This window comes from Chlamydotis macqueenii, chromosome 1 (assembly GCF_036417535.1).
Source record: "Chlamydotis macqueenii isolate bChlMac1 chromosome 1, bChlMac1.mat, whole genome shotgun sequence".
Taxonomy (NCBI): domain Eukaryota; kingdom Metazoa; phylum Chordata; class Aves; order Otidiformes; family Otididae; genus Chlamydotis; species Chlamydotis macqueenii.
Window position 1 is genome coordinate 124,797,295 of NC_141556.1, and position 27,023 is coordinate 124,824,317.

General features: G+C 39.5%; 1 protein-coding gene across 2 annotated transcripts in view; it reads right to left on the reverse strand.

The window, feature by feature from the left end:
* SYTL5 (synaptotagmin like 5) overlaps positions 1 to 26,016 on the reverse strand; it is a 57,597-nt gene extending 31,581 nt beyond the window's left edge. For both annotated transcript variants that reach the window (XM_086740166.1, XM_086740165.1), the window contains exons 1-4: positions 25,898 to 26,016; positions 12,584 to 12,799; positions 3,302 to 3,417; positions 1,777 to 1,909 (exon numbers count right to left, since the gene is read on the reverse strand). In XM_086740166.1, coding sequence (XP_086596292.1) covers positions 1,777 to 1,909; positions 3,302 to 3,417; positions 12,584 to 12,799; positions 25,898 to 26,016 — 584 coding nt within the window. The remainder of the gene's footprint in view (positions 1 to 1,776; positions 1,910 to 3,301; positions 3,418 to 12,583; positions 12,800 to 25,897) is intronic.
* Between the last annotated feature and the right edge of the window lie 1,007 nt (positions 26,017 to 27,023).

Genomic DNA, 27,023 nt, shown 5'->3' on the forward strand with positions numbered 1-27,023 from the left:
GAGGAAAAAGGAGTAAGGAGGTAAAAGGAGGAATAATGCTCTACTAAGAGAGGCCACGAAATACACTAGAAAGAGGAAGTCTAATTCTTGTAGGATTAAGTTTCCTTTATGGCAAACATCACCATCAGAAAACATTCCAGGCCACAAACTGAAAAAGGCTGAACACCACTAAAATAAACAACAGGCAAATATAAAAATAATTGTTTCTCATAGGAGAATATGACTCATATATTTGTATAAATTATTTAAATGAGAAGAGGATTAGGAAAATAAACTTTAATGCACTCTTACTATAGCTACCAATTAGCATGATTTAGAGCAACATCTAGGTCCTATTATAGCAGATTCACAGAATCATAGAATGGTTTGGATTGGAAGGAACCTTTAAAGGTCACCTAGTCCAATACCCCTGCAAGAAGCAGGGACATCTCCAACCAGATCAGGTTGCTCAGAGCCCTGTCCATCCTGAATGTTTCCAGGGATGGGGCATCCACCACCTCTCTGGGCAACCTGTGCCAGTGTTCCACCACCCTCATTGTAAAAATTTTTTCCTGATGTTCAGTCTGAATCTACCTCCTCCTATTTTAAAACTATTACCCCTCATCCTATCACAACAGGCCCTGCTGAAGTCTTTCTCCCCATCTTTCCTATAAGCCCCCTTTAGGTACTGGAAAGCCACTATAATGTCTCCGCGGAACCTCCTCTTCTCCAGGCTGAACAGCCCCAACTCTCTCAGCCTGTCTTCATAGAAGAAGTGCTCCAGCCCTCTGATCATCTTCGTGACCTTCCTCTGGACTCGCTCCAACAGGTCCACATCCTTCTTACATTGAGGGCTCCAGAGCTAGACGCTCACAGTCCCTAAGCTGTTTCTTTCTTCACCTTAACTGGAGAAGCTAGAGGTGTTCTGATGCTCTTTTCCCCAATATTGAAGAGAGATAATCACTCATGTTCCAGTGACTCCAGAAATTAAGAAATAATTCCATATGCAGCTCTCCTCAGAAGTAAAAAAGATTTATAAAGCTATCTACCTGCCCTAGAATCCATAATAAAATGTGTCCTTTCTTCTAACAGAAACAAAGCTTTACAACTACCAGGCCATGGAGTTTCAGCCACGATATGAGTGTTCTCATATCCGATTTTTCTTCCCATTCACTCAACAGCCTCAAGTTACATCCAGACAACACTCATGCAACCATATATTCAACACATTGGCCCCTGAGAATAAGCAAGCACTCCTCTAAGGGCATAGCCAAACTGGGGTTACATATGTCACTGAGACTGCAAGATGACCAGCAACATATCTGTTTATTCACTGTCACACACACACACAAAAAAGGAGCACTGCTTCACTGACTGCTCTTACACAGCTGGAAACCAAAGGAAAACTTGACTTGTGAGCAGAACCAACTAGTACGCACAAAAAAAAGGCCCTTCAAATATTATTTTTCAAATTTACTTCTTCATCAAACCTGCCTTTAGGGACACTGTTAGTTCTGAGTATAGAAAAGAAAAATCCAGGAGTAAAATTGCCTTTTTTTCTGCTGCCTTTATAGCTGAAGAGTAATTACTGCTGCATTTCCTAGGAAACAGTAGCCTAATTATAGTAAGCACACTTTTTAAATGAAGGCTGTTTCTAACCCTGGGAAGTTTGAGGCTGATGTGGAATGCTGATTGAGAAACTCAAAAGAAACTACACACAATAAACTCAAAAGAAAATCCATCCAGCTACACAAAGTTGTTATCAGATCTATCAGCTTCCAAAAGAAAAGGCTTTACCCTATCTTTCTAGGTCTGCCGAAGACTGATTTATGCCCGTTTGTGGAGGAGACTGATACATCTGGTCTTTCTTCTTCATTCTCTTGGGGTTGATCTTTAAATGTTCTTCCTTCATCCTTACTGGAAACCATGTCTTCAGTGGAGATGGAAAGAAAAAAAAAAGAAAAAGGTGAATGTTTGCACAAAAAAAGACAGCATGTGTCAAACAACCTACAAAAATAGATTTTCCATTTTTCAGTATGACATAAAACCATATGATAAAATATAATGAAAAAAAAAAAAACTTAGGAGGTTCTTTGGCTTTTCCTTCTAACAAAAGAAATTAAAACTTTAAGTAGCTTGAAATGCTTCTCGTTATCAACCTGTCTTGAACTATGCTGCTGAATTAATCACTGATGACATTTAATAACCAAAGGACCTGAAATATCATTTTGCAGTGTACAGTATTTTTTGTGTTAAATGGAAGAACATTTTCCTAATTAAAATTTTTGTTCAACTAGGAACAACGTGTGGGGAAAAAAAAAGGCTTAAATATATTTTTAATATATCTATCAAACAACAAAGTAACAAATCACAAAATACCCAATTGGACAGGCTGCATAGTGTCAAAACTCAAAGAACGCTAGATACTTGCCAGTTTGACAGCTTCTGAACCACAGTGATATTGGAGAGATCAGCATTTCATGAAGAAGTATATTTGCACCAGGCATTTTTCCAATGGCAGTAAACCAGTCCCTCTCCCTACAAACTGCCCATACCCATCACCTTCCTCCTGAAAGTGACAAATACTGCATCTGAAAACAGACTACCTAAATAACAGCTTCTGTGTGCAGAGTGAAGTAGTCAAGTGAAGACAGAAGCATCAGCATTCAGGAAAAACTCCTGTTTCTTAAACCAGTGCAAGGTACCACAGCAGCTCACAGACACGGTACACTTGCTACGCTTGCTCAAGACAGCCAGACTGTTCACTGTACCTAAAAATGCAGTTAAAGTTACTGGAGATATCTGGGCCGAAGAAAAGACAAGTGAGAACTGAGAAGTACCAAATAGTCCGGATGTAGCCCATGCTCCAACATACAGCACAGGAGTTAACGTTTATCTTTCTTATATAGAATTGAAAAAGAAAAATGGGATACTTTTTACATACCACCATCACAAATAAAAGCCAAAGTTAAAAAAAATGGCTGGGTTTACATCTCTGCATACAGCCACACTTCCTGGCAGGAACTGAGAATGAACTTTCAGAGTCTCTGCTGCTGGCTTTGTATCTGAATAATGCTGTCCATCTGTTTGGATAGTAAGATTTCTCTGAGATATTTCTTCATTCATCTACACCTTACCTTTCCTATATATTAATAATTCACAAATCACTGCATAGTAATACCCAAATCTGAAATTAAAATTAAAATACTGGTTATACTTACACCTTCAACAGTGAAGAATAAAATACAGTACAAGTCAAACACTCTGGAAACAAGGTTTGAATGTATTAAGCACAGGCAAATCTCTCTCTTGTGGTCCCTACCTGGGAATTTGCGTAGGATAGACTGTCTGACAACATCGGTTCCAAGAAGATTTGATTGCTTGAAGCGCTTTGCTCTCTCTTCAAAAAACCATTCTCCTGTCACTATCCGTAGCTGCCTATATGGGGAAATTAAAAAAAAAATAATAATAAAAAAAAAAGCCATAGCAACATGCACATTAACAAACATGGCCAACCAAAACTACTGCTTAAACCTTTAGGTCATCATTCAGCCATCATGCTCACAAACTCCAGACATTTGCACAGTTCAAAATAAAGAGTAAAAACGTTGATTGCAAAGCTTGAGATAGCAGGACACGTAGCAGAAAAATATTAGCATCTTTCTTTGTGAATGAAAAGTAACTTCCAGTACATGGAAATTTACTTGGCAAAAAAGTGTTTCAACCACATTTACCACATTTCCGTAGAGAACACATAACTCACCATCTCCCTGGCCCTCTGGATAGTGAACTACTCAACCTCACCATTTTCAGTATCTCCAAAATGACAAGAGACATAGAAACAACAACAGTAGATGGAGGGAGAGACACCGCCACCAAAGCTCCTGGCCAGCCACTTCAGCATCTCACAGGCCCAGCCTGGTTATACACAGGTTGCTGCAAGCCTATATGTATTTTCCATCTCTAAGCTTCATATTCTGCTACTATGTGCAGTTTCTTCACATGACAGTGTTGTTACGAATTAGCTGTGTGTTAGAGGTTCAGAGCAATGAACTTTTGCCTTTATTACTGTTCTGGATAATGCTGCTTTTTCTAGGTTGAAATTGTCTTACCTATACTAGCAACAGAGAAATTCTGTACTGGCATTGGTGTTTTCTGTAGATACATTTTTATGCTGATTACTAGCCCTTTCCTGAATTAGTTTCATCATGGTAAAGCATCACCATTTCTACTGCCTCACTACATACAGGCAACAGCAAAAAGCTACTAATCATCAATACTCAAATAAAAAGCAAGTAAACAAACTAAAAAAAAAAAAAAAAAACCTACATTAAAGACTGATTTAGCTCCAGACATGTTCTTGCTTACTTTATGCTCAATAAGAAAACTTACTTTCAAAGCTATACCAGAAAAGAAATAACCTAGTCTCTCGAGCATGAAAATGACTGCAGATAGATTTAGAGCACTGATCGATATCTTCGCTATTAAATGACTTTTGAGTCATGCCTGAATGGAGAGTCTGGCTTGGGAAAATACTAAAAACTACCGATTAGGATCCTGTCATTGGTAGAAAGACCCTAATATCATCAGTTCTTCCTAACCTATTAATGAATCATGCACCTTAAATCCAAAACATGTGCCCACAAGCATTGAAATCAAAGATTACTGCCTTATCTTGTTGTTCCAGACTCCTAGTGACGAAGCCCCATATAATTAATCATCACAATCAGTCAGTCATTATGCAAGGCTTTAAATAAAATATCTACGCTTCCACTCAGAATTTTTAAATTACTTTTGTTAAACACAAACACTGGAAAGGCTTCATTGCATTAGAAACTATGCACAGTCTGGCTAGTATGAAAAACAGTTTTTCTCTGAATGTGTATTTTTGCAATTCATTTATAGCACGCGCTTCTCAGTGTAGTTATTTTTATACCAAGGTTTACAGCAAGCTTAATGCGTTATATCAAACCATAAAGCTTTCAGACCTTTGACTACACCATCATATTCCTTTGCAATATAAATGACGTATTACATTGCAGTATGAACTAGACAGTTCATTCATTTCCCCACCCCCCCCAGTCACTCTCAGGTTTGACCATAAAACTCCAGAAGCACAGTTTTCCCCTTGAATAGAGATTTTATTAGTCCACAATATCTTACCAGCAATGCTTGACTTGATCAAGATCAGACAGGGCACTCCCCACCCCGTTCTCCAGACAAGTGCCTTCACATTTCTCCAAACTCAGGACAATCTGAAGAAGGTGGTGCAACCTACACCTAGGGTTTCAGCAGCATGGAAGGCTGCCCACACAAAACTACAGGCTTTTACAACAACAAAAAAGTTTAATTATTTCTGCACTCGATCCTGAACTGTGCCATCCACCTGGGCTACTGCAGTTCATGTAGGAGCAGCTCCTCTGTCACAGGATCCCTGAAGAGCCATCTCCTACATTTTCTGTCCAGATGTGAACAGTGATGAAGGAAATAAAATCTCTCTGGTGCCTCTTGCATCACAAGCATCCAGGGGACCTCAGACAGGGCAGAGCGGTGGCTGAGATCAGTGTATCTGCTTGATTTACCATAGATTAGTCTTATAACATGATGTGGAGATTCATCCTTGCAGCAGAATCAAGGGCTCAAGGAGGGTCATGGGGGCTGGAGAGATCGAAGAGCTGCAGCCAAGAGAAGGACAGTTGGGACAGCTGTGGGAAGAAGCCAGGAAGGAAGAGGATGAATGGCTGCGCAATGAAGGATCAGCGGGGATACTGGTGGAGAGATGAGCTCTCCCAGCATCCACCTCTGGGAGAAGGTCTTCCTCTCCTCCTCCACTCCACTGTGGTTTGGGTCACCCACATCCTTATAGCTCACCATGTCTCCTTCTCTCTGTCCCCACTCTATCCCATGCCATCCCAATAACCTCTCCTCCTCCTCACTCTGGGAATGAAGCAGTCTGTAAGAGGGGAAGAGCCAGAATCAGGCGAGGCAGGAGTACTGTGGAGAAGGATTTCCTCTCACCATCCCCCTGTAGTAATAACTACTGACTCCATACTCATCTTCCTCACAGTCGCATAAAGCTGTTCAGGGAAGAGATAGGTTAATCTATTTTGGCAACAGCAGTTGATCCCTGTATCTTCTGGCAAAGGATAAATAAGGAATCTACTAATCTTAGTAATCTCTCTCTGTAGGCTGTAACATGCCACCATTAAATAGACCCTATTATGTGTCTGGTCACCTCTTGCTTAGCCAAGGAAGTTCAAGGTAATCGCTGCATGCTCTGGTGAACAAAAACCAGACCCTAAAGGAAGAAGGAGGGTATGAACGATCCCTTTTGCAGGACTGAGTGCAGAAGGGAGTGCAATATCCACTACACCGACAGAGCTGAATCGAGTGCCGGTTCAACTGACGATGGTAAACAATTCCCCATCCTCTCCATCTGGTTGGTCTTGTGAAGCAGATCCACTTTTTAAATTGAGTTGCCAGCTCCTTGGCAGTGCTTCTTTGAGGAGACCCACACCCATTCTGCTCTGACTTCACCAAGATAAAGAGGTCTGAGGTAAACCACAGACAGCTCCCTCCACTGAGGCACAAAGCACAGCAAACAGAGGGAGTATTGCCTTGTTTTAGTCAAGTGCTTCACCTCTGTAGCCAATCCTGTTACTCAAAGCAAAGGTGAAAAACTAGGAGCCATCAATAGCCAGCCACTGCGAGTATTGCATGGAACAAGTCTAGAGGCCTCAACCTTCTTCAGAACTTCATCCTTATTATCATCAGGGCTACTCAGTCTTGAGATCTTGACTTCAGCTGGCAGTCCCCTTTTGTGAAACTGTCCTTACCCAACAAAGCACCTCTACAAAAATATCACATTCTAACAAAATACAGGGGGAAAAAAAAAAATTTAAGCTTTGCAGATTTGAATTTCTACTGCACTAATGGATGTATTTTTCACATATACTGAACAATTCATAGAAAGACTAGTGTTCGTGTTATCTTAATCGTTCATACATGTCAGGAGTACTTATTAAAACAATTTTTGTTCTACATAGAAATGAACTCAGATTAAGTGACTGCCTAAGTCTCTGAATTGAAGTTTGAATTTCATAATCGCATTTGACATTCTGAATCAAAATTTGAAGAGCAAGATTTAAACAGTCTTATAATAATGTTATTTTCATGCATTTATAATTATGACAAAGAGAAAGTGTCTTTCCTACCGAGACAACACATCTTTCTTCTATTTCTGGTATAGGACTTAAATGAACTCTTTCCACATAATTTCAGTGGGAAAAGAAACAAGGGCATTTACGCAACAGTACATCAAATCGCAGGTTTGGTTTTTGTTGGTTTTAAACTGGGTCCAAGGTCCATACTGATTGTAAATCATGACATGTGCATGCATTTTATTTACTTTCCTTCTCACTTAGCATACAGCATACAAACTAAAAAATAGGTATGTGCTCCACCAAAAGTGTTTAGACTGGCTTTTGAGGGTGTACAACAGATGCCAAAGCGAGCAGCTCCAGAAAGAAAGAAGTGTTATACATTGTAATAGCAGCAATTTTTGCATGATTGCTTTTTCCTATCCTCAGAATACCTAGGAAAATTTTAACAAAAAAAAAAATCACGTTCAAGTAGGTAGGTTTAGTACCAAATACTTTAGGTATCAGATAAAGTCCTTATACATTAATTACTGATCCACCTACACACACCATCACGTGAGACGGAGCATGTTACTGTTCCAGGCTTCTTCCTCTATGACCTTCTACCAAATAGATTAACTTCACTAACACATTGCTCAGTTTAAAAATTGGACATAACCTGTGGCCTAGTCCTGCCAAAATCTCAGCTTGTTATTTTCCACTTATTTTTGCAAGACGCTTTATGGTCAAATGCCCAATTATAAAAATTCTATTTAAGATGGAAAGTCCCAATCGTTACTTTTCATCATTTCTTTTGGAAAAAACCCATATTGGTAAAACACTTTCATTATCCATTTGATCATCCAGCTTAACCTGCATTCACAGTAGACAAGAGAAATTTAGTCTGGGTTCCTTTTCCTTTCCTGTTACTCAAATATCGTACTTCCTCATGGGGAGTAGAATTTGGGAGAAAAAAAAAAAAAAAAAAGGTAAGACCAAAGGCTGGATAAAATGCAGCCTATACATGAACATACCAAACCATACATACTCATCTTTGTGTGTATTCAATTCCAAAGAGTATTTTCCATAACATAATTAATTCCAGAATAATTTTTAACATGCTGTGAGGCTATTAAATAGAAATTTTCAACCCTATTAAAAGAAGGCAAATTTGCTTAGAAGTTCTTTCCTCAAATTCACTAAATCTCTTTTTGAAAGTGTTTTAGAATGTAATTATTGTGTTGTAATGGGTTTCCCCATGACCATAACCTGTCTTTCAGGCAAGTCTGACTTTGGAGAATGGTAGAGGAAATGCTTTAAAGATTATTTTGGAGAAGTCAGATTCACTTGTTGACAGATGATGTTTTGGCTGACAGATGAACAGATAGATTGTATTATTAAACAAATTGGTATCTCACCCCTACAACTGCCATCATGCTACTATGTAATCTTTTTAAATTTGTTCAGAAAATAATACTGTGTTTTACCATAACCTTAAAAATTAGCATCTTGAAACTACCTGATCCTCAAGTCAAAGTCAGCATACTTGCAGTTTGCTGCCATCTTTTAAAATTTTTTTTTGGTAGCTGAACATAAACCCACCATAAACACTAATGCAATGATAACATTTCATGCCAGGCTATTTGACAGAATGTCCCTTTGCTGTACTACGGGTATCCCAAACTCCTGTGCTATGAGTGGACAGGCAGGACTCACGGTGCTCAGAAGGAAGAAAAGGTCAAAATGTGTTAAAAGAAGCATCAGGTAGAAGCTGGCTGTTGTCATCCAGATTTTCTTTTATTGCCACAAGACGTTCTCTGTTTCAGCAACTATTTTGGATTATCTGCATAATTCAAGGGATTTCTGTAGTAATTTCTGCAGTACTTGTCGATCTCTCTGAGTTCATTCAACATCTAGCATCAGATCTTCTTCACTGTCACCAGATGTAATGCAGTAGGCTTTCCAACAGTTCGGAAAAACTTGCTTCTGAACATATTCCTGCGGGTATAACTGATGACTATATAAAAGGACTATATAAATATATATAACAATAGTATCACCTGGCTGTGCTCTCGGCAGAGCATAGCAGATCCTAGAGTCTATACACGTATCAGCATTAACCAATCTTATTCGTCATGGCTGCTAAAAGAAAAGGACAGGAGCAAAAAAAAAAGTTTCCTATCCCTTTTTGCAAAGCCACTAGCATGGTGAAACAATCCAATTGGACAGACCCAAACACTGTATGCAGATCAACACTACTGAGCTAAATGTTTTCTCCTCTCCTCCTGCCTTTCATTTGCTACTTACACAGCATAACTGTCCCTTAATTGGTTTCCCATTTTCTTTTCCTTGCAGTCTGCCTTTTTAATCTTGCCAAAGGCCCTATTTGCATTAACTTAATCAGCTCCTCCTTCAAATATAATTTTAAAAGCCTAAAAGTTCTAATTTTCCCTGTGTTTCTCACTTAAGTGAGAGAGAGGAAGGCAGAAATCTAAGAATTTAAAGTACACACAACAATGTGACTGAAATACCCATTTCAAACTTTCATTTCTATACTGCCCACATAGAAGATCATTTTGCTGCGTACTCCTAACTGTGTAAAAGGCATTTTACGTATCATTAACTGGCACTATAGTGTTGCAAAAACACTGCACGTGAACAAAAACACAGGACAGAGAGAGATTTCAATTTAATAAAGATACTCAACAGGGACAAACTTTAGCACTTTGCAAACAAATTACACCACGGTTTGTAGTAACTTAGAGGCAAACTTCAACCGGAACTTACTTTCAAGACGATTACTAGGACCACTGTTTGGCATACAGAACTGCAGCACAATCACAAGAAACAGGGGTGGCATATGTTTTGAGAAGCTATCTCACCCATCTTGCAGCCCAAAGACAAGACCATCTTTACTGATGCCATCATTCCTGGGAAAGGTTTACCTAATCTGTTTTCAAAACAAGATTCTGCAGCCTCTCAATATTCACATTCCCTAACCTAAATCCCTTCACTGCAATTTAAGTATTATATTACTTTTTCATCCAAAGTGAGTACGGTAGAACAGCCTGTATGCCTCCTCAATGCAGCTGCCTTTGTAGATTTGAAACTCAGTTATTTTCAGTCTTTTCTTGCCTAGGCCAAACATTTCTGACTCCTTCCATCATTCTGGACATACTGAGTGCTAGATCTATGATCATTATTTTCTGCTGAACTTTCTCCAGTTGGCCAACATGAAGTGTGCAACACAAATCTGGGCAGAGTACTTTACATAAAACTGGATTATGTAATGTATTTTACAGACCATGATTCTGCTTGTACATCCCCCTGTGTAATGCTGGGCTTTTCTACAGTGGAAAATACTGCTGATTCATGTTCAGCTTTTTATTCAGCACAATACCCAAATCCTTTCCTAAGGAACAGCTGCATATGCTTTTTTTATCCTCATTCTGTTTCTGCAGCGGGTTTTGCCCAACTGTAATACTTGCACACGCCCATGGGGAGCCACCACTTGCTTTTTCTTCAGACCCTTTCTCTGAATTGTAAGCATCACTCTGAATCCTAACCCTGTCCTTCAGCATGCCTGTAGCACCTCTCAGTTTTATGTCACCTGCAGATGTAACTGGCAAATTCATCTGCTGCATCGAAGTCCTTAACTAAAATACTTAACAGCAAAAAGCCAGGAAGTATTCCGCTCTATTCCACTGCCTTTTTTTTTTTTTTTTTTTTGAGAATGGAGCTTTACAATTTTCCAGGCAGGTCTGAAATCACACGTAGCTCCCCTTCTTTATTAGCTTATTAGAATGGCACAAGAGAATGCAACAAAAGGTTCACTTAAGTCAAGTTATAACACATCAACAGATCCTCCTCTATTCATGAGGTCTGTCACCCTGTCAAAGGAGGAAATTATATTGGGTTTGACATTATTTGTTCTTGAGCCAGCTCTTACTCATCACTCTGTCATCTTCTCTCAGCTTTCAACTAGCACAGCAATCATTTGTTTCAGTATTTTCAGAGAAATCAAAGGTAATCTGACAGGGCCAACAAATCTCTTGTTCTTCCTTTCTTCATTTTTGAAGAGTAGCATTGTGTTTGCCATTCTCCACTCTGTCATCTCGCTTGCACCCCATCATTTCTGAAAGGCACAGCACTGAGTTCACCTCAGGGACTGGCTGAAGCATCCCATAAGGAGCTCAGACAGGCACCTGCCAACTTAAAAGCATTTTACAAAATCAAGCACTTAAACATCTTTCATCTTAAGAAGAGGTAAGACATTATCTTCTAGATGTGCCCCACAGGCTGCACAGAAAGTTAAGGCATCTACCTAAAGACAGATGTTAAACTTCTAAAGCTAAAGCTTGAAGACACAAACACTGAAACTCCATGTCCTGCTGTATTAATTTTCACTAACTGTCTCAGTAGCCAAAGTCTGACAGAACTAGCAATTCGGGTCCACTCTCCAATATGATTTACGAAAAGTCTTCCTGATCTCTTTAGTTTGATGATCTGTAAAAAAACCCTACAACCTTCTGAAATTACCTCCTTTAACATGATTATTTCTTCATATCTTCTTCTTACACCATCCAATTCTTACATCAGGATATGATGAATAACTGAGTTTTATTGCCCAACACATTTCTTCTTTTCTTCATGGTTAAATTACTGACTCAAAACAACAAAATCCCATATTACCATAGGAATTAAGTGAATTATTCTTCCAAGTATATACAAAGTAAATATCTTTGAACATCTATTTTTGTTTATTCACTTGGTATCTTGTGTTAGAATACCAATTCTGTGCTTTTCAGCACGGTGATCTGCTACCCTCCTCTGCTCCCCACACTCAATATTCCAACAGTGAGAAACGTGAAGATTAATCTATCCCCTTTTGTCTTCCCTCCCACCATAGCATAATTTACATTAGAACGCTCACTAATAGAGACATTATAAATACAGCCCTCTCTCTTCATACAGAGATGTTCAGTTACTACAAACACAGAAAAATGCAAGGACAGAAACATGGATTGAAGTGCTTGGACTCACAGTTTTTACATCTCTTTCCCCATAAATCCACCTACCATGTCAGTCAGAACACGCAGACCTCACTTGTTCTTAATTCTGTTTAGCTAATTTTTAATTCCTTGATTTTTACATTTACGTCTTCATAACGTGAACAGACTGTCACCGGCTTGTAACTGATTTTCTGCCATTTTCAGAGTACTTCCCACTAACAGCTTAGTATCTGCAATGCCTGCAGCTTTCTTTAGAAAGCAAGACAGTTGAAATTGGCTTGGAACTATAAAAAAAAGACACTGCAAAACAGTGCAGCATATAAAACAACCAGATAAGTTTCTTCCCTTGTGTACTTACTACGCATACGCTTTTGTGCTGAGGCCATGTAAAACACTAACACCAGCACAAAATTACTTATTCAGTGGTAATCTGTAGAAAGTGGCACAACTTACGCAATCTTGGCACACACTGAGCACTTCCACTGCCCATCAGCTCCCACGACACGACACTTATTGCAGACTCGAAGTTTGCAGGTTTGGCACAGGTCTCCTCTGTCAAAGATCAAGCCCAGGCTTTTCTGACAGCGAATACAGACCCTGCTGTTTTCCTGCTGACAATGGCGGTTTCCACCTTTCCTTCTCACTTCCAGAAGCTCATTTTTCAATTTCCTAGAAGTAAGAAAATCTTTTAATGTGGAGATAATACAACTCAATGATCTATAAGAACTTTTTAACAGATTAAGATTTAGCGCTAAAAACTACAAGACACAAATAAGTACAATACAAAGGATTTTTAAAATATTTGCTGTATTTTTTGACACACATATGATAAAGAAGAATAAATTTATCCTCCATGTCCCAAACATGCAGTCAAGAGGAAAATCTTGTGATAGATCTGTACAAGTAACTGCAGACAGCTGAGCCGTTCTGGACAATTGATAAAGCATGTTTGCTTCTCCCTCATCAGTAATTCAAGTCAGGCTGAGCCCAGGGTGACAGCAGCTCAAAAGTCTGAGTATCCTGTGCATCCACAGAAAGAAAAGAAGAAAATCGTTCTTGTAATTAGTGTGCATTTAATACTATGCCAGTGTAGAGTTAGCTAGGAATGCATACGGAATTCTGCACCAGCTATTCAAAGCCTAAAAAAAACCCCAGACTAAAACACCTAAATGGATAGTGGTGTTATGCTGTCACAATTAAAAAAGAAAAAAAAAAAAAAAAAAAGAGAAAAAAAATGAGAATGTCAGTTGAAATAATGTCTCTTGCAGATTACCAGTTCTGCCCCTGCTCTACAGGACAAAAATACTTGCATTTAAGACCTAATTTTGAAGGCTACAATTTCAATGGTGCATGAGTTGGGTCCTTAATGAGAAAATAACCATAAGGGAGATGTAACTCACTTATATACAACACTCACTGTGTTGTATATTTACAACAGAAAAAAAAAAAGGAGTTTTAAGAGAAAGAATCGGGAAGGACGACAGGAAAGGCAGTTTTCTATGCCTGTCTTCCCAAATCAGGGACTCAAGCAGGACCCTATCATAACTCAAATCTCTCACTAATAGCGCCTTGTATTTTGATTCCCAACCTCAACTCCAGAGCTTTCCCTCCTACACCACAGCCTCTAGCTCTTACTCCTCCCACTGTGACCCACAAAACCATCTAGATTGGAAGGGAATATTGGCAGTCTAAACTTGCACTCAAAGCAAGGCCAAGCAGATGGTGCTGATGAAGGTTTTGTCCAACTGAATCTTGAGTAACAGAGTAATTTAAAGTAAAGAGTCTACAATATCTCTGGGCACCTGCTCTAGAATCTAACTTTATGGTGGTCAGCTTTTCTGTTTGTTTGTTTTCTTGGGTTTTGGTTTTTGTTGGTTGGGGTTTTTTTTGTTGTTTGGTTGTTTTTTTTTTTTAAAAAAAAAAAAAAAAAAAAAGCCTTCCTAATATCTAACCAGAATCTCCCACATTTCAGCTTGTTCACATTGCCTCTTCTCCTTTCACTGCATACCTCTGAAAGGAGTCTGGCTCCGTTTTTTTCTATACCATCACACTGAGGACTTGAAGACAACAATCACCTTTGCCTTCTCTTCTGAAGGCTAAGGAAACCCAAGCTCCCTCTGCCACTCCTTCTACATCATGTGCTTCAGCCCTCTAATCATCTTGATGGCCCTACATCGAACATGCTCCAGTATATTAATACCCCTCTGTTCTGGGGAGCCCTAAACTGGAAACTGTATTCCTAATGTGGTCTCAAATGCTGAACAGAGGGAATAATCACTGGCCCCAACTGCTAATATAGTCCTGTATGTGGTCAAAATTTTTACATCCTTTCAACGCTTCTCAGCTGAAGCTCCATCCACTCAACTCCCAGGCTCCTCTTTATCTTCTCATCCATCTCAACCTTTTCAGTAAACAACCTACAGGTCCCCTGCTCTCCCCAGGCTCTTTCCTGACTTTCCCCCTCCCAAAATCCTTCCTATCCTAAGCTCCTCCATCCTTTCAAACACTTCCTGCACTCTACCCCAAAATACCTCCTCCCCCAGGCCCCAGATCAATGGCTGCTAAGTTCTTTCAGCTTTACGTGCCTGAGTGTTGCTGTGTCTGTCCCCATTCCCTCACCCTTCCCTATGCTCTCTTTCATGCACTGCCATCCACAAGCCTCCTGAGTCCCTCTATCATGAAGCACTCCAGCTCACCGAAATCACAATCTCTGCATAAACAAAATGCTTTAAAGGAGATTTAGAAAACCTGACTATAAACTTCACCTAAAGATCAGTAAAAAAAAAACACTTTAGGAAGAGAAAACCAATAAAAGATTATAGGTTGCAGCCCAGTGAGGGAGGCTGTGAACATTGCTTGGGTCAGCAGGGACTAAGTTCTGACAGAATTAGGTTATTTGTGGATACACTGCCTTGCTAAAAGGTTGGCTAGCATTTTGCTTCCCACTGGGATCCCATGAACAACAGCTGCTCTGCAGCCACCTGGCCTCTGGATGCTCAGCCTCTGACAGCTTTTGAAAAAGGGCATGTCCAATTCCTCCAGGCAGTTACTACAAATCCTGTCAAGTGTTTTCCTCTGCTAGCCTCTATCCAAAAGTGATTTCTTCATTCTGCTTTGGACGCTTCTCCCACAATCAATCCAAACAATTTTCCCCTCATGCCACAGCCTTCAAAAGTCTGTCCAGGCTTCATGAGCTTTCTTGATACTTTGCTAATTGTTCCTGCAGTTTATCAATTGCATCTTATATCTATCTAGCTACCTTCTGCAGAGATACACTTAGTTACAGGTCCATGTCCATTTTTGTCTTCTGTCAGTCAGCCAGGTCCAAATGCAAATGGGTGACCTGCACTACAACAGCTGCCAACTGCACTGCAATATTGCCTTTGCTCACAAGGAAGGCAGATGATCACCACTCTTGCCACCACCTCCTTGGATCTACGTCCTAAATAAGCCTGCCTTCAACAGGAAGGAAATAGAAGAGTCAGAAACAAAGAAGTTAAGTAGAGCCTGGGAAGGAGGGGAGGATGAGGGGAAGATGTTTTCAGTTTTGTCCTTGTTTCTCTGTAGGCTATGTTTTGGATTTAAAAAAAAAAATTAGGAATAAATTAAATTAATTTTCTCCAAGTCAAGTCTGTTTCGCCTGTGACAGTAATTAGTAAGCAATTCCCTGTCCTCATCTTGACCCATGAGTTTTTTCATCTTATCTTCTCCACGTGTCTCGGTCAGGAAAGGAGTGAGAGGACAGCTTGGCAGGTGTCTGGTATTCAGCCAAGGTCAACCCACCACAGCCTCTCTTCCCCCTTCCTCTTTGCTTGTGTGTTCTGAGCCTCCTTCAGCAGCAAAACTAGCTTACTAGTACTGAGGAGACAACTTAGTCTCTGGAGAAGAATAGGGCAAATCAGCCTTAAACACTCTGCGCATAAAATGTACTCTCATTGTTTACCTGCCTCTTACCAGAGTTTCATCTGGTCAACAATCCACAATAATGGCAACTTACGCATTTGAAAATCTTGTGACTTTTGAATCCCTTCAAAATCTTCTCAGAGTTATATGATTGATTCAATACTAAAATAATACTCAACATTTAAAAATCATACTTGGTTCCTTGAGTATGTTCAAGCTTCTTTGCAACCACAAGGGACAGGCTTTTCTCTTCCCTCCACTCATTCCCAGCGAAACCTAAGAAACTGTGGCCAAGAAAAACACAACAAAGTCTAAGGGCTTCTCACAGTATGATAGAAGCTGGTAACACCAAAACATTCTTATTTCAGCTGGAGCACAGAAATTGTCTTCAGCTAGCTGGACTGGATTCCTACAAACACAGAGTATTGGTTATCCAGTCAGAAGGGAGAAAGTGCAAGCCGAAGAGTTCAAGACAAGCAACTGCATGCTATAGACCTTTCTAGATTGCCTGAAACAGAAGAAAGGAGAGGGGAAATGTGTCTGTGGCACAAAAATCAGACAACTGCAGCTAAATAAATACACTTGGGCTCACTTAATTTCTCCTATAAATATTATTTCTCATCATAAAGCTGTATATTTTCAATAAAATAATTGTTTCTAAACAAGAATGTGTTTAAGTTATTAATACAAAAAATCCTTAGGATAAATCACAGCATTAAAGGATGAAGAGCATTCACAAGAACAACTTTTACAGTGTACTGTCCCAAATGTTGCTAAGGTCTTTGGAAGTTTTTCTACAATTAAATGCACCCACTGTTACATGCTTCATTCTAAAACTAGCATTCAACACAACTCGACTCAGTAAGGTCTTATTTTAAAATACACAGAGGAAAAGAACTGCGAGAACTCGCCAAACCACTTGAAGCACAAGCTCCTTCCCTGCACAAACTTAATCTTTCCAATGCTGAAGTCCACAACACACAATCACAGAATAGTTCAACTCCCCTGCTCAAAGCACAGTAAGCTATATCAGGTTGCCTTTGATTATTTCAACTATTTCTAAGAATGGAGATTCTACAACTGCATTTCCCTCATCTACCAAGCCAGTCATTTCATTGCAGGTTATCAGGTTGGTCAGTCATGACTTCCCCTTGGAGAATCCATGCTGAATACTCCTGCAGACCTCCTTGTCCTTCATGTGTCTGGAAGTTGTTTCCAGGATTAGTTGCTCCATCACTTTCCCAGGGATTGAGGTGAGGCTGACCAGCCTGTAGTTCCCTGGATTTTCCTTCTTGTCCTTTCTGAAGATAGGAATGACACTTGCTTTCTTCCAGTCCTCAAACACCTCTCTCAGTCCCCATGATCATTCAAAGATTATTGAGAGCAGCCTTGCAATGACATCAGCCAGCAGTCATAGGTACATCTCATCATGCCTCATGGACCAGTTCAGTCTGTTTAAATATTCCCTAACCTGATTCTCTTCCATTGAGGGCAAATTTACCTTGTCCTGGACTTTCCAATGATCTTAGATGATTCCTGAAGACCAGTCTTACCAGTAAAGACTGAGATGAAGAAGGCATTGTGCACCTTAGCCTTTTCCGCATGCTTTGCCACTAGGTCCTCTGTGTTTTAAATAGTTCCCATTTAAAATAAGGAAACCTTAATCAGCCCAAACCAATGAACAGTGTATTTTTAAACAAAAGCTTGCTTAGAGATCAACATGTTGAAAAAATTAACAATATTCTTTTGACATTAAAAAGGCATTATTCCTACTACCCAGGAGTGGTGACTGCAACGGTACTTTCCACTGCTTATGTGATACAAAATCTTGAGTTCTTATCAGGTGATAGTTGATCTGCCAACACCATGAATTCTGAAAAGTATTTGTTTTCTTGTTTTTCAATACAGAGTTGCCTTTGATGACTTTTAGGGAACTGAGATAAAATAAATCAACTCCCAGCTTCTCTGCTCACTTAATCAAACAAATAAAATAGAAAAATTTAAAAAGCAAGCAAACAATGTATGGACAGATATACTGGATACGAGATTTCTTTTGGGATTCCCTACACTATTTGTTGAGTTGAACTACTGACTGACTGTAATGAATATCTTCAAACCTTAAAGAAAATAAAGAATGAAATACCTCAAGGGCCAGGAAGAGTAGGAGGAGGTGAGTGAATCATCTGAAAAAATCCATCATGATAACAGCCTCTAAACAACCCCAGTCTAGCTGCGCGAATTGCACAATATTGAAAAGGGATAACAAGTGCAGCATGTAGCTGAACTGACTTACCGCTACTCTTTATCCCCAAAATACAGCTGTATTATAAACATCCATTTTGCCATTCTAATGTTTGAGTTCTCCTTAATTTTAAAGGAATCTAATTAACCACACAGATATTTTTAATCTCCAATACTAAGCAATAATTAATCTTTATGAATCCTCTCCTAGTAATACGAAAGAAAAAAACTCAGCAGAAGCCAATTTAATAAGCCGCTTAAGAAAAATAATCTTATTATACACTGAAGTTTCTAAACCATCTATTACAACACCTGTTTGATAGAAGATAGCTATTAAAAAGAAATTTGTTACTGCCAAGGATAGCAGAGCATATAGCCCTTCCTGTAACTGAATTTATACTAAAAACCCTCTTGTGTCAGAGAAAATACGTTAAGTGCATTGGGGAAAATAGTTTTGTTGTAACTAGTATTCCAGGTAACACCAAATGACTTAATCTAAGCCTTTCCAAATGGAGCCTAAAAGGCCTGTATAAAATATCAAAGCAAGAAAAAAAAAAAAAAAAAAAAAAAAAAAAAAAAAAACCAAAAAAAAACCCACCAAAACTTAGCCTACAGCAAATTTGGTAAATGATTGAGATCCCAGATTAAGTCCATCTATAACCAGTAAATACGAAAATCTTATGGCTTGAAAAGATGATGGAACAATGCAGGCAGCAAGGACTGCATTTCTACAAACCCAAACCAGGAGCAGTAAGCAGTCGTAGCTCTTGGCACAGCTGCCCACCACCTGCAAGAGGCACAAAACGGGCACTACGAGAGTGACTCTTTCCTACAGATGCTGAAAGTCATGAGGCAAAGGCACTCATTCCCTCACAAATGCAGCCTCCAGGGATGGAATATTCCCAGACCCTCATAATCCTGCAAAGATGACAAAGCAAAGAGAAGCCTTAACAGATCCATTTTGTTTGTATGTTTTACCCTAGAGAACATTTATCCCCCAAACACAGAAAAGTAGAATAGCTTCACTGCTGCAAGTGGCAAGACAGTCACTGCTCAAGCCATTCAGTTAAATGAATAATGTTGTTTCCTCTACCTCTGTAAGCACAATTCACTTGCATTTAGTCAGGTAACTTTTTTTAAAAATACCAGACAGGGTTTTGTTTTAGTTTTTTGTTTGGTTGGGTTTTTTTCCCCAGTAGGATTTTTGAAAACACCTTCTTATTTAGAAAAATTTTTCTACCTCATCTCCTCTCCCTTTTTTTTTTTTTTAAAAAAAAAAACAACGCTGCTGAATACATTTCCTCAGTTTCATTTTCAAATCTCTCCTGCATCTTCCTTCTCTCCATTTCAAAAGACTTTTTCATCTTAAGAGAAAATGTAAAGCAGTAGAATCCAAGTATTCCTAATTTCATTTCGCCATTCTAAATTTCCAGATTTCAAAGAGTCAGAAAACATTACAGTAGAAAAACACCCTCTCCTCAACTAACTGTAATTAAAGATTTTAGCAGAAAAAAAAAGTTTAAATATATGAAACTGCTCCAGTCTTGCACCTGTTCTTAAGAAAGTTGTTTCCTGCACAGATGAGTTCCCACATCCTCCTCCTTCAGCTGCAGCTGGTAACTTAGATACAAGAGAATTTTTCTGTGTAGGAAATGGTATCAACACACTTCTGGAGGCTGAGGGAGAAAGGAAATTAGGAAATTTCCTCCCCAGACTGATTTCCAGTACCTCCTCCAAATTCAACCAGATTCCTTCACTGTCTGACACAATACATGGAAAGTAACAGTAACTATTACTGACAATTCAGAAAAGGATAAGCTATTACCAGTTTCCATTGAGATCTCCTTGCATTGTAAAAATCTAGCCACCAGAGTACTCGAAGTATTTTTTAGGTTCTTAAGCACAGATTTTCACATTTTGCTTATGTAACAGATCTGTATGATTAAAACTGTCTTAAGAATATCTGAGTATGGAGGTATATTGGTGACAATGAAAGGAAACAGGGAAAGGCAAAGAATTAATTAGCAAAGGCAAAGGGAATTGGTGTAATGAATGGCAGAACAGAGCCCAGTGAACAGAAGGAAAGGGGTCTTGGGAACTGAAATTATATTCGATACTATAATGATGACGAACTTCCACAGATGAACATTTTTCTGAGAAATTGCCTCATTCTCTCAACTAAAAACTGTTACTAAGATTTTTAAAAAACTAAAATAAAATGCAAGTTGCTTGTTGGTTTCTTACTAGTGTTTGATAAAATAAATTGTACCCAGAGTATGAGAATTAATCACTACCACAAATTCTTTCATCAGTGGAGGATCTTCATTCTCAAAGAACACTGGAGAGCAAACCAGGCATGTCTACACTTAAAGTACTGGCAATATTAACTACTTTTGATGGAAAAGTCTCCGGGTCAAAGAATAACAATGTGCTAGATTCACTTGACAAATGAGCTGCCAGAGAAGCAACCTCCTAACTTCTCATAAATGTATGAATAAGGAATATGCTTTAACATAAGGACTCTTTCCTTTGAATATTTATAGGCAGTTCTGCAAAGACACAAATCATATATCTTATTCTACACTATCTTGCAAACATTTTGTGCTTATAAACAAGTAAAAATATATACTCAGCAGGTAAGTCAATTCCCATTTCCGTTACTCATTTTTTTCTGAAGTACTTGCCTGTAGTTACCACATGGTGGTATCCACGCTAACAGTTTCTCCTATATTGTAATAAAGTTAATGCCCTAAAATGCTTCTGTGGATGAGTTTGGACTGATAAGGAGATGTCATTTTAGTTAACTGAAATGACAGGAATGTCAACTTGCCTTGTGAATACAGATCTGGGGCTGGTGCAATTCTTACACAACTACCGGCAACCTAAATGCTGAGGCAATAGTTCAAGTAATAACACAATAAAGCCTATCCTGGAAGAAATTGGCATGTTGCTTCTTTGTTTTCTCAGTTCAGCAATTATTACGCTGGTAACTCTTCTTCTAAAAGCACAGTATACACAGCTTTGCTTCATAAAGAATGACAAGAACTTTTGTATTTTAAACACTGCCTAGGAAAATAGTCAAGAAAGTAATGTACATTAGCAGTGTGTCATGCATGTTTGCTCTATGGTAGCACAATAATATTGTGATGAAGAGCTAGCTCAAAACGCAAAACGCTGTGACCATGCGACCCAGTTCCCTGTGTAACACCACAGCTGGGGAGGATGCAGTGGGGCTGCTGTTGGAACAGAAACAAGCCAACAACACTTAGATGAAACACACCTCATACATAGTACACCTCCCTTTCAGCAAACACATGCTTTCGATTTAGTGTTGATTTCATGACTTGTAACACTACACATTAAATGTGATATGGGTTTTCATTAAAAGGGTCTTAAAAGAACAAAACTATTTGAAAATAGTAAAAGGATGGGAAAATAAGGGAAAAGATACATGTTTCAGTCCAAACCAGTCAGTTCTGAATGTCTTGACTAACATCATCTGGATGAAAGTTTCTCCCTGCCACTCATATGTTAAAAAAAAAAAAAAAAAAAAAAATCATATTTTTTCCACCCTCAGTATGGTCAAGTTCACTGTGTTTAGCTATTTTAGCTCTACGTAATTTAATTATTTCATCCAAATAATCTTAGCATTTGAAAACAATCATGACTGTCACTCAACTGATGTCAAAAGCACTATAGACCAATGTTTAGAACACTAAGTTATTTGCATGAGTAATCTACTAACAACTTTAAATCCATATTCAAAGAAAACTTCCTGTCACACAAGATGCACACAACGTTAAGAACATAAAACCTAATATTTACTAAGGAGATTGCTTATTTGTATTATGAAAACTAGACCACAAAAAGAGTACTTGCTGCCTTTGTGTTTCTCTCGTGTGTAGGTGAAACATTTGTACATCAAATAAGAATACAAGAACAGCCACCTGCACGCCAGAACACAAGTAAGAGCAGTGAAAATAACTCTTAATAATTTTATTATTAGGACATCCTCGTACACTTACTATTGCTTTAATGTTGAATGGAAAGATCCTTTCAAGTTATGATGGCTTTTGAAGACTAGTAGGAATAGAAAAAACAATTATCAAGGTAGATTCAAGAAAGAGTGGAACAGACTATAAAAATTCTCCAGTACAATGTACAAGTAAGCATCTTGCTAGAATGAAAAATGCCTTGAAAATAAATACAAAGGGACTTGTTCTTCTGCAAAATACTTCAATAAAATATATAACAGATTGCACCAAATGGAATTCCAAAGACAACAAATGTTCCTCTGAAGTATACTTATAAGCCATGATTAAAGATACACTTGCCAAGCTGTATTCAGAAAGAAAAATTATGACGTTTTCTAGGCAGCAGTTACCCACCCAGATATTTATGGTTTGTATATGTTAGAGATCTTATAGGTACATTCCACCATTATCAGGCACAGTATGGTCTAGTGACAATTCTCCAAATATACTCTGAATCTGATACCAATTCTTCATATACAGGTGCTAGAAATATGTATAAGCATCACATTGCATTGTTAGTCATCCTAATTAGCATTATATTTCAGATGAACTTCATTTTCAGCCTTTTTTAGGGTACTCTTTCCATTTGTACCAAAACACAGATAAGCCAATACCACTTATCACTTTACTGAACCACATCCTCCAAAGGTGCCTTAGCTTCTCGAAGTCAGTAGGCTTAGCACAGCGACTTCCAGTAGGGCCAAAAAAAGGCAGAAAACTAGAGGTTTTAAGACATCATATTAAAAAAACAAAAAAAACCACCCCAACCCCCCCCCCAAAACAAAACAAAAAAAAAACAAAAAATAAACCCAAAACAAACAAAAAACCCCACCACTAAACCTCAGGAATTTCAACTTTCCACTTGAGATTGGAACATGACAGTAGTAGAAAAGCAAGCAGGGCTTCTGAGGGTTAGGGAAGCTAGCCATCTGATACACTGCTGCACTTCATACTGACACCTTTGATCGATGACTGCTGGCATGTCACATATTTCCAAGCCCACCACGTTAGAGAAGTGAAACACTTGCTTTGAAATGCTTATCCTATTACAAAATAGAGCACAGTGCCTAGAACAAACAGTGCTCCATCTGTTTTCTTGTGTTCTGTTTTCTTCTTCATCTGACAAATCATGAAGGAGACAAAATTATTAATTTGCCCACATCACCATAAAGAAAAACCTTTCCTTCCAGTCTTACATTCAAAGAGGCAAGCCTGTTTTAGCCCACTCCATTTAGATGAGCTACTACATTTCCCCAGTTAAATGGACTGCACACCAATAGGGGCGTTGCACTTAGACTTGGTTCTCTCAAGGTAGAAAGACTTCCAAAACCAGTGGCTAACTTTGCATGGATTTCCAAATAATAGTTTTATATAAAATAAGCCTCAGCAGGTGCTGAATGTACACCTCTGCAATGCACAACATCTAAAATGCTTTTCAGCAAATCAAAGGGAAGAACAATGCAGCCCAGCCTCTGAATACAGATGGACAGAAACCAGCAAAGGCTGGAAATCTTCCTTTTGTCATCCATTACACTCAGCAGCCTCACCAACACCAAGGGCTGCATCTATCCACACTAAGCCTGTTTCTCAGAACCAATTCTATAGAAAAGTTTAAAAGGGCAGTGGGAAGAAGCAAGAGGAAGCAGCAACATACTGGAAAAGCATATGAACCTTTGCAGAACCAATACTTAGCTGAACTAACTGAATTTGAGTCACCTAAAAGAGCTGACTCGCAGCCTGCCTCCACACATTGTTCTCTGAAATCTGATTTTTACGTTTTTTTACTCAGAAAAGAACACATGGACTCTATTAATACCCTAAGTCTCTACTTCTCCCATCAATATCTTTTGAGATTCGTACCAGAGATCTTCAGTTTTATTTACTTATTAGCAAATCAAAGCCATCTAAAAAATGAAGTGTTCCTCCTTCTCCCTATTCTGTAAGTACTGCAAGAGAAAGAAAAAGCGTTTGCTCCATGTTGTATGGACTCCTGCACAGAAACAGATGCCTCACTTCTCTCCCTGTGACACCTTCCAAACTTCCCCTCCCGCAGTCGGCTCTGAAGGCACAACGCACACAGCTCCTCTCAAAGGAAGAAAGTTCAAGAGCCTCACTGAAGTCTTCCATTCACAAGGGGAAAACTCAGCCAAACTGGGCAAAATCTACAGAATCTGAAATTTAAAACCCACTGCTGTGTATTTTTGCACTTGTTATCTTTCTTACTCTTTTGCCTTGAAGTAATGGATGCAACATTTTGTTTGCAGAGGGTCACACTAGCAAGCAATTTTCTTTTTAACACACTTTACTTTGACTTATAATTAACTGTGCCACCTCCCAACACTTATCCTTCCCCTGAGGCATCTAGAAAACCTTCATTGGTGTCGTGGTTTTGTTTAGTAAGGGGGGGCCTAAGGTGGTAGCTTCTGTAGGAAACTGCTAGAAGTCGCTCCCCTTTGTTCAGTGGACTTGGCCAGGCCTAGGGCGGACCCACTGCTGGCCAAGGCTGAGCCGATTGGTAGCAGAATGTCCCGTGATAACGCCTCTGCAATAACGTATTTAAGAAGGGGAAAACAGAAAAAAAAAAAAGAGAAGATGTGAAGAAGCTGAGCGGGGGCAGAGGTGCAGAGGGGGAGGCGCAGGCCTCATGGGCCTTGCAGGCCTCACCCTCTGGCCTCTTGCCAGGCAGCCGACTGGGCCCGACTCGGTCCAGCCCGGCTGCAAGAAGTGGAAAGGAGATGAGAAGTGAATAAGATGTAAAAAAAAAGATCCTGAGAGACATCTACCAGCCTGTTGTGAGGAACAGCTGCAGACGCCAAGGTCAGTTCAGAAGGAGGGGGAGGAGTAATGCGGCTCCTGGCCAAGATTCCCCTGCAGCCTGTGGTGACGACCATGGTGGAGCAGGTTGTCCCCCTGCAGCCCATGGAGGTCCACGGAGGAGCAGAGATCCACTTGGAGCCCGTGAAGGACCCCGTACTGGGGGAGGTGGATGCCTGAAGGCAGCTGTGGCCCGTGGAGGGCCCGCTGGGACAGCTGTTCTGGAGAGACTGCGCCCGTGGAAGAGATGACCCATGCCGGAGCAGTTTCATGAAGGACTGTGGCCCGTGGGAGGGACCCCACGCTGGAGCAGGGGAGGAATGTGAGGAGTTCTCCCCCCGACCATGAAGCAGTGGCGTAAAACAATGTATGATGAACTGACTGCAACCCCCATTCCCTCTTCCCCCACTGTGCCGCTCGGGAGGGGGGAAAGTAGTAGAGATAATGTTAAGCTTGGGAAGAGGGAGGGGTGGATGGAGGTTATCTTGTTCTCTGTCTCATTATCCTGCTATTTGTAGTAATAAATGAATAGTTTTCCCCAAGTTGAGTCTGTTTTGCCCGTGACGGTAACTTTAAGGATTTCTCCCTGTCCTTATCTCAAACCTCAAGCCGTTTTTCTTATATTTTCTCTCCCTGTTCTCTCGGAGGGTGGGGGGAGTGAGAGAGAGAGACTGCGTAGTCTGGTCCTGATCGGGGCTGAACTACGACAACTGGGTACCACAAAAATATCTGTACTATGGATCATATTTTTAAGAACAACAACAAAAAGGGTTACCTTATCCTTTTATCTTCCACTTTTTTCAGATACTCATCTCTTTTCAGCACTCCCAATATTGTTTCCCTTTCATGTTCCAACAAAAATGACAAATTGATGATCTCCAAGTGCTTTGTCATGATTCTTCAACAGCCACCCTTTCAATGATTGCTCCTTCCAATGATTTATTTGCACAAGTCCAAAGCCACGTTTGTGTCAGAGTTACAGGATCCACCCAGTCAAGAGGTATTTTTAAAAAAAAAATGCTTCTTTGAGTTAACCAGGTATCAAGATTGTATTGCTTTGCCTTCCAACTACGCAAGAAATAAAGGTTTCTTCTTTGTTTCTTCCTCAAGAAAGCCAGTCATTTTCCTGGTTACTGAGTGCCCCTGCGTCCTGGCCGATGCCCACCGGCGTGCTGCAGGCCTTCAGACTGCATTCACAAGCAGCTGCAGAGTCAACTTCCTGGCATAATTGTAGTCTGGAGCCACAAAATAGCTGGGTATATTTATTTCAAATTACCTGAAAGTCAAAACAAACAAGGGTTTTTGACATTACCATCATGGTCTGATATGAGAAACGCCTCATCTAGTAATGGTTTGAAACTCACCAAAGAATGGCTTGCAGACTGTCAGATTATCTCAGGGGATACTTACACGTCATGTTTTCTATGTTGTTGTTTATTTACTCGCTAATGTTTGATTATTATGTTCCCATGAGGGTTCTGCAATTATCTTCCTACTGCAATACATTTAAATGACTATATTCACCTTGTAATACTTCCGCCCTAACATCCATAAGCATGCGGGCGGTGGAGGAGGAATGATTCTACAAATTTCCTTGAGATTATTTTAAGAGTAAAAGTAAAAATTAACAAATCAAAAGCCTTCAGAGGACAGCACTAAAGGTAAGACTCACCTCAAAACAAGTGTACACCTGCATCTCAGCAAGCAATCTGTTACACTCACTTCATGGTCAATTCAGAAAAAAAGGAACTTTCAAGGAGTGATTTATCCACTTACTGCAGACATTTAATTTAGGATGACGTGTTCTAGAAATGCCCATTGCCTTCCAGTAAATACAGCAAGAACTTAGAGTGATTTGTATAGCCACCGAGAAGTAGGACAAATTTAACTTTTTTTTTTTT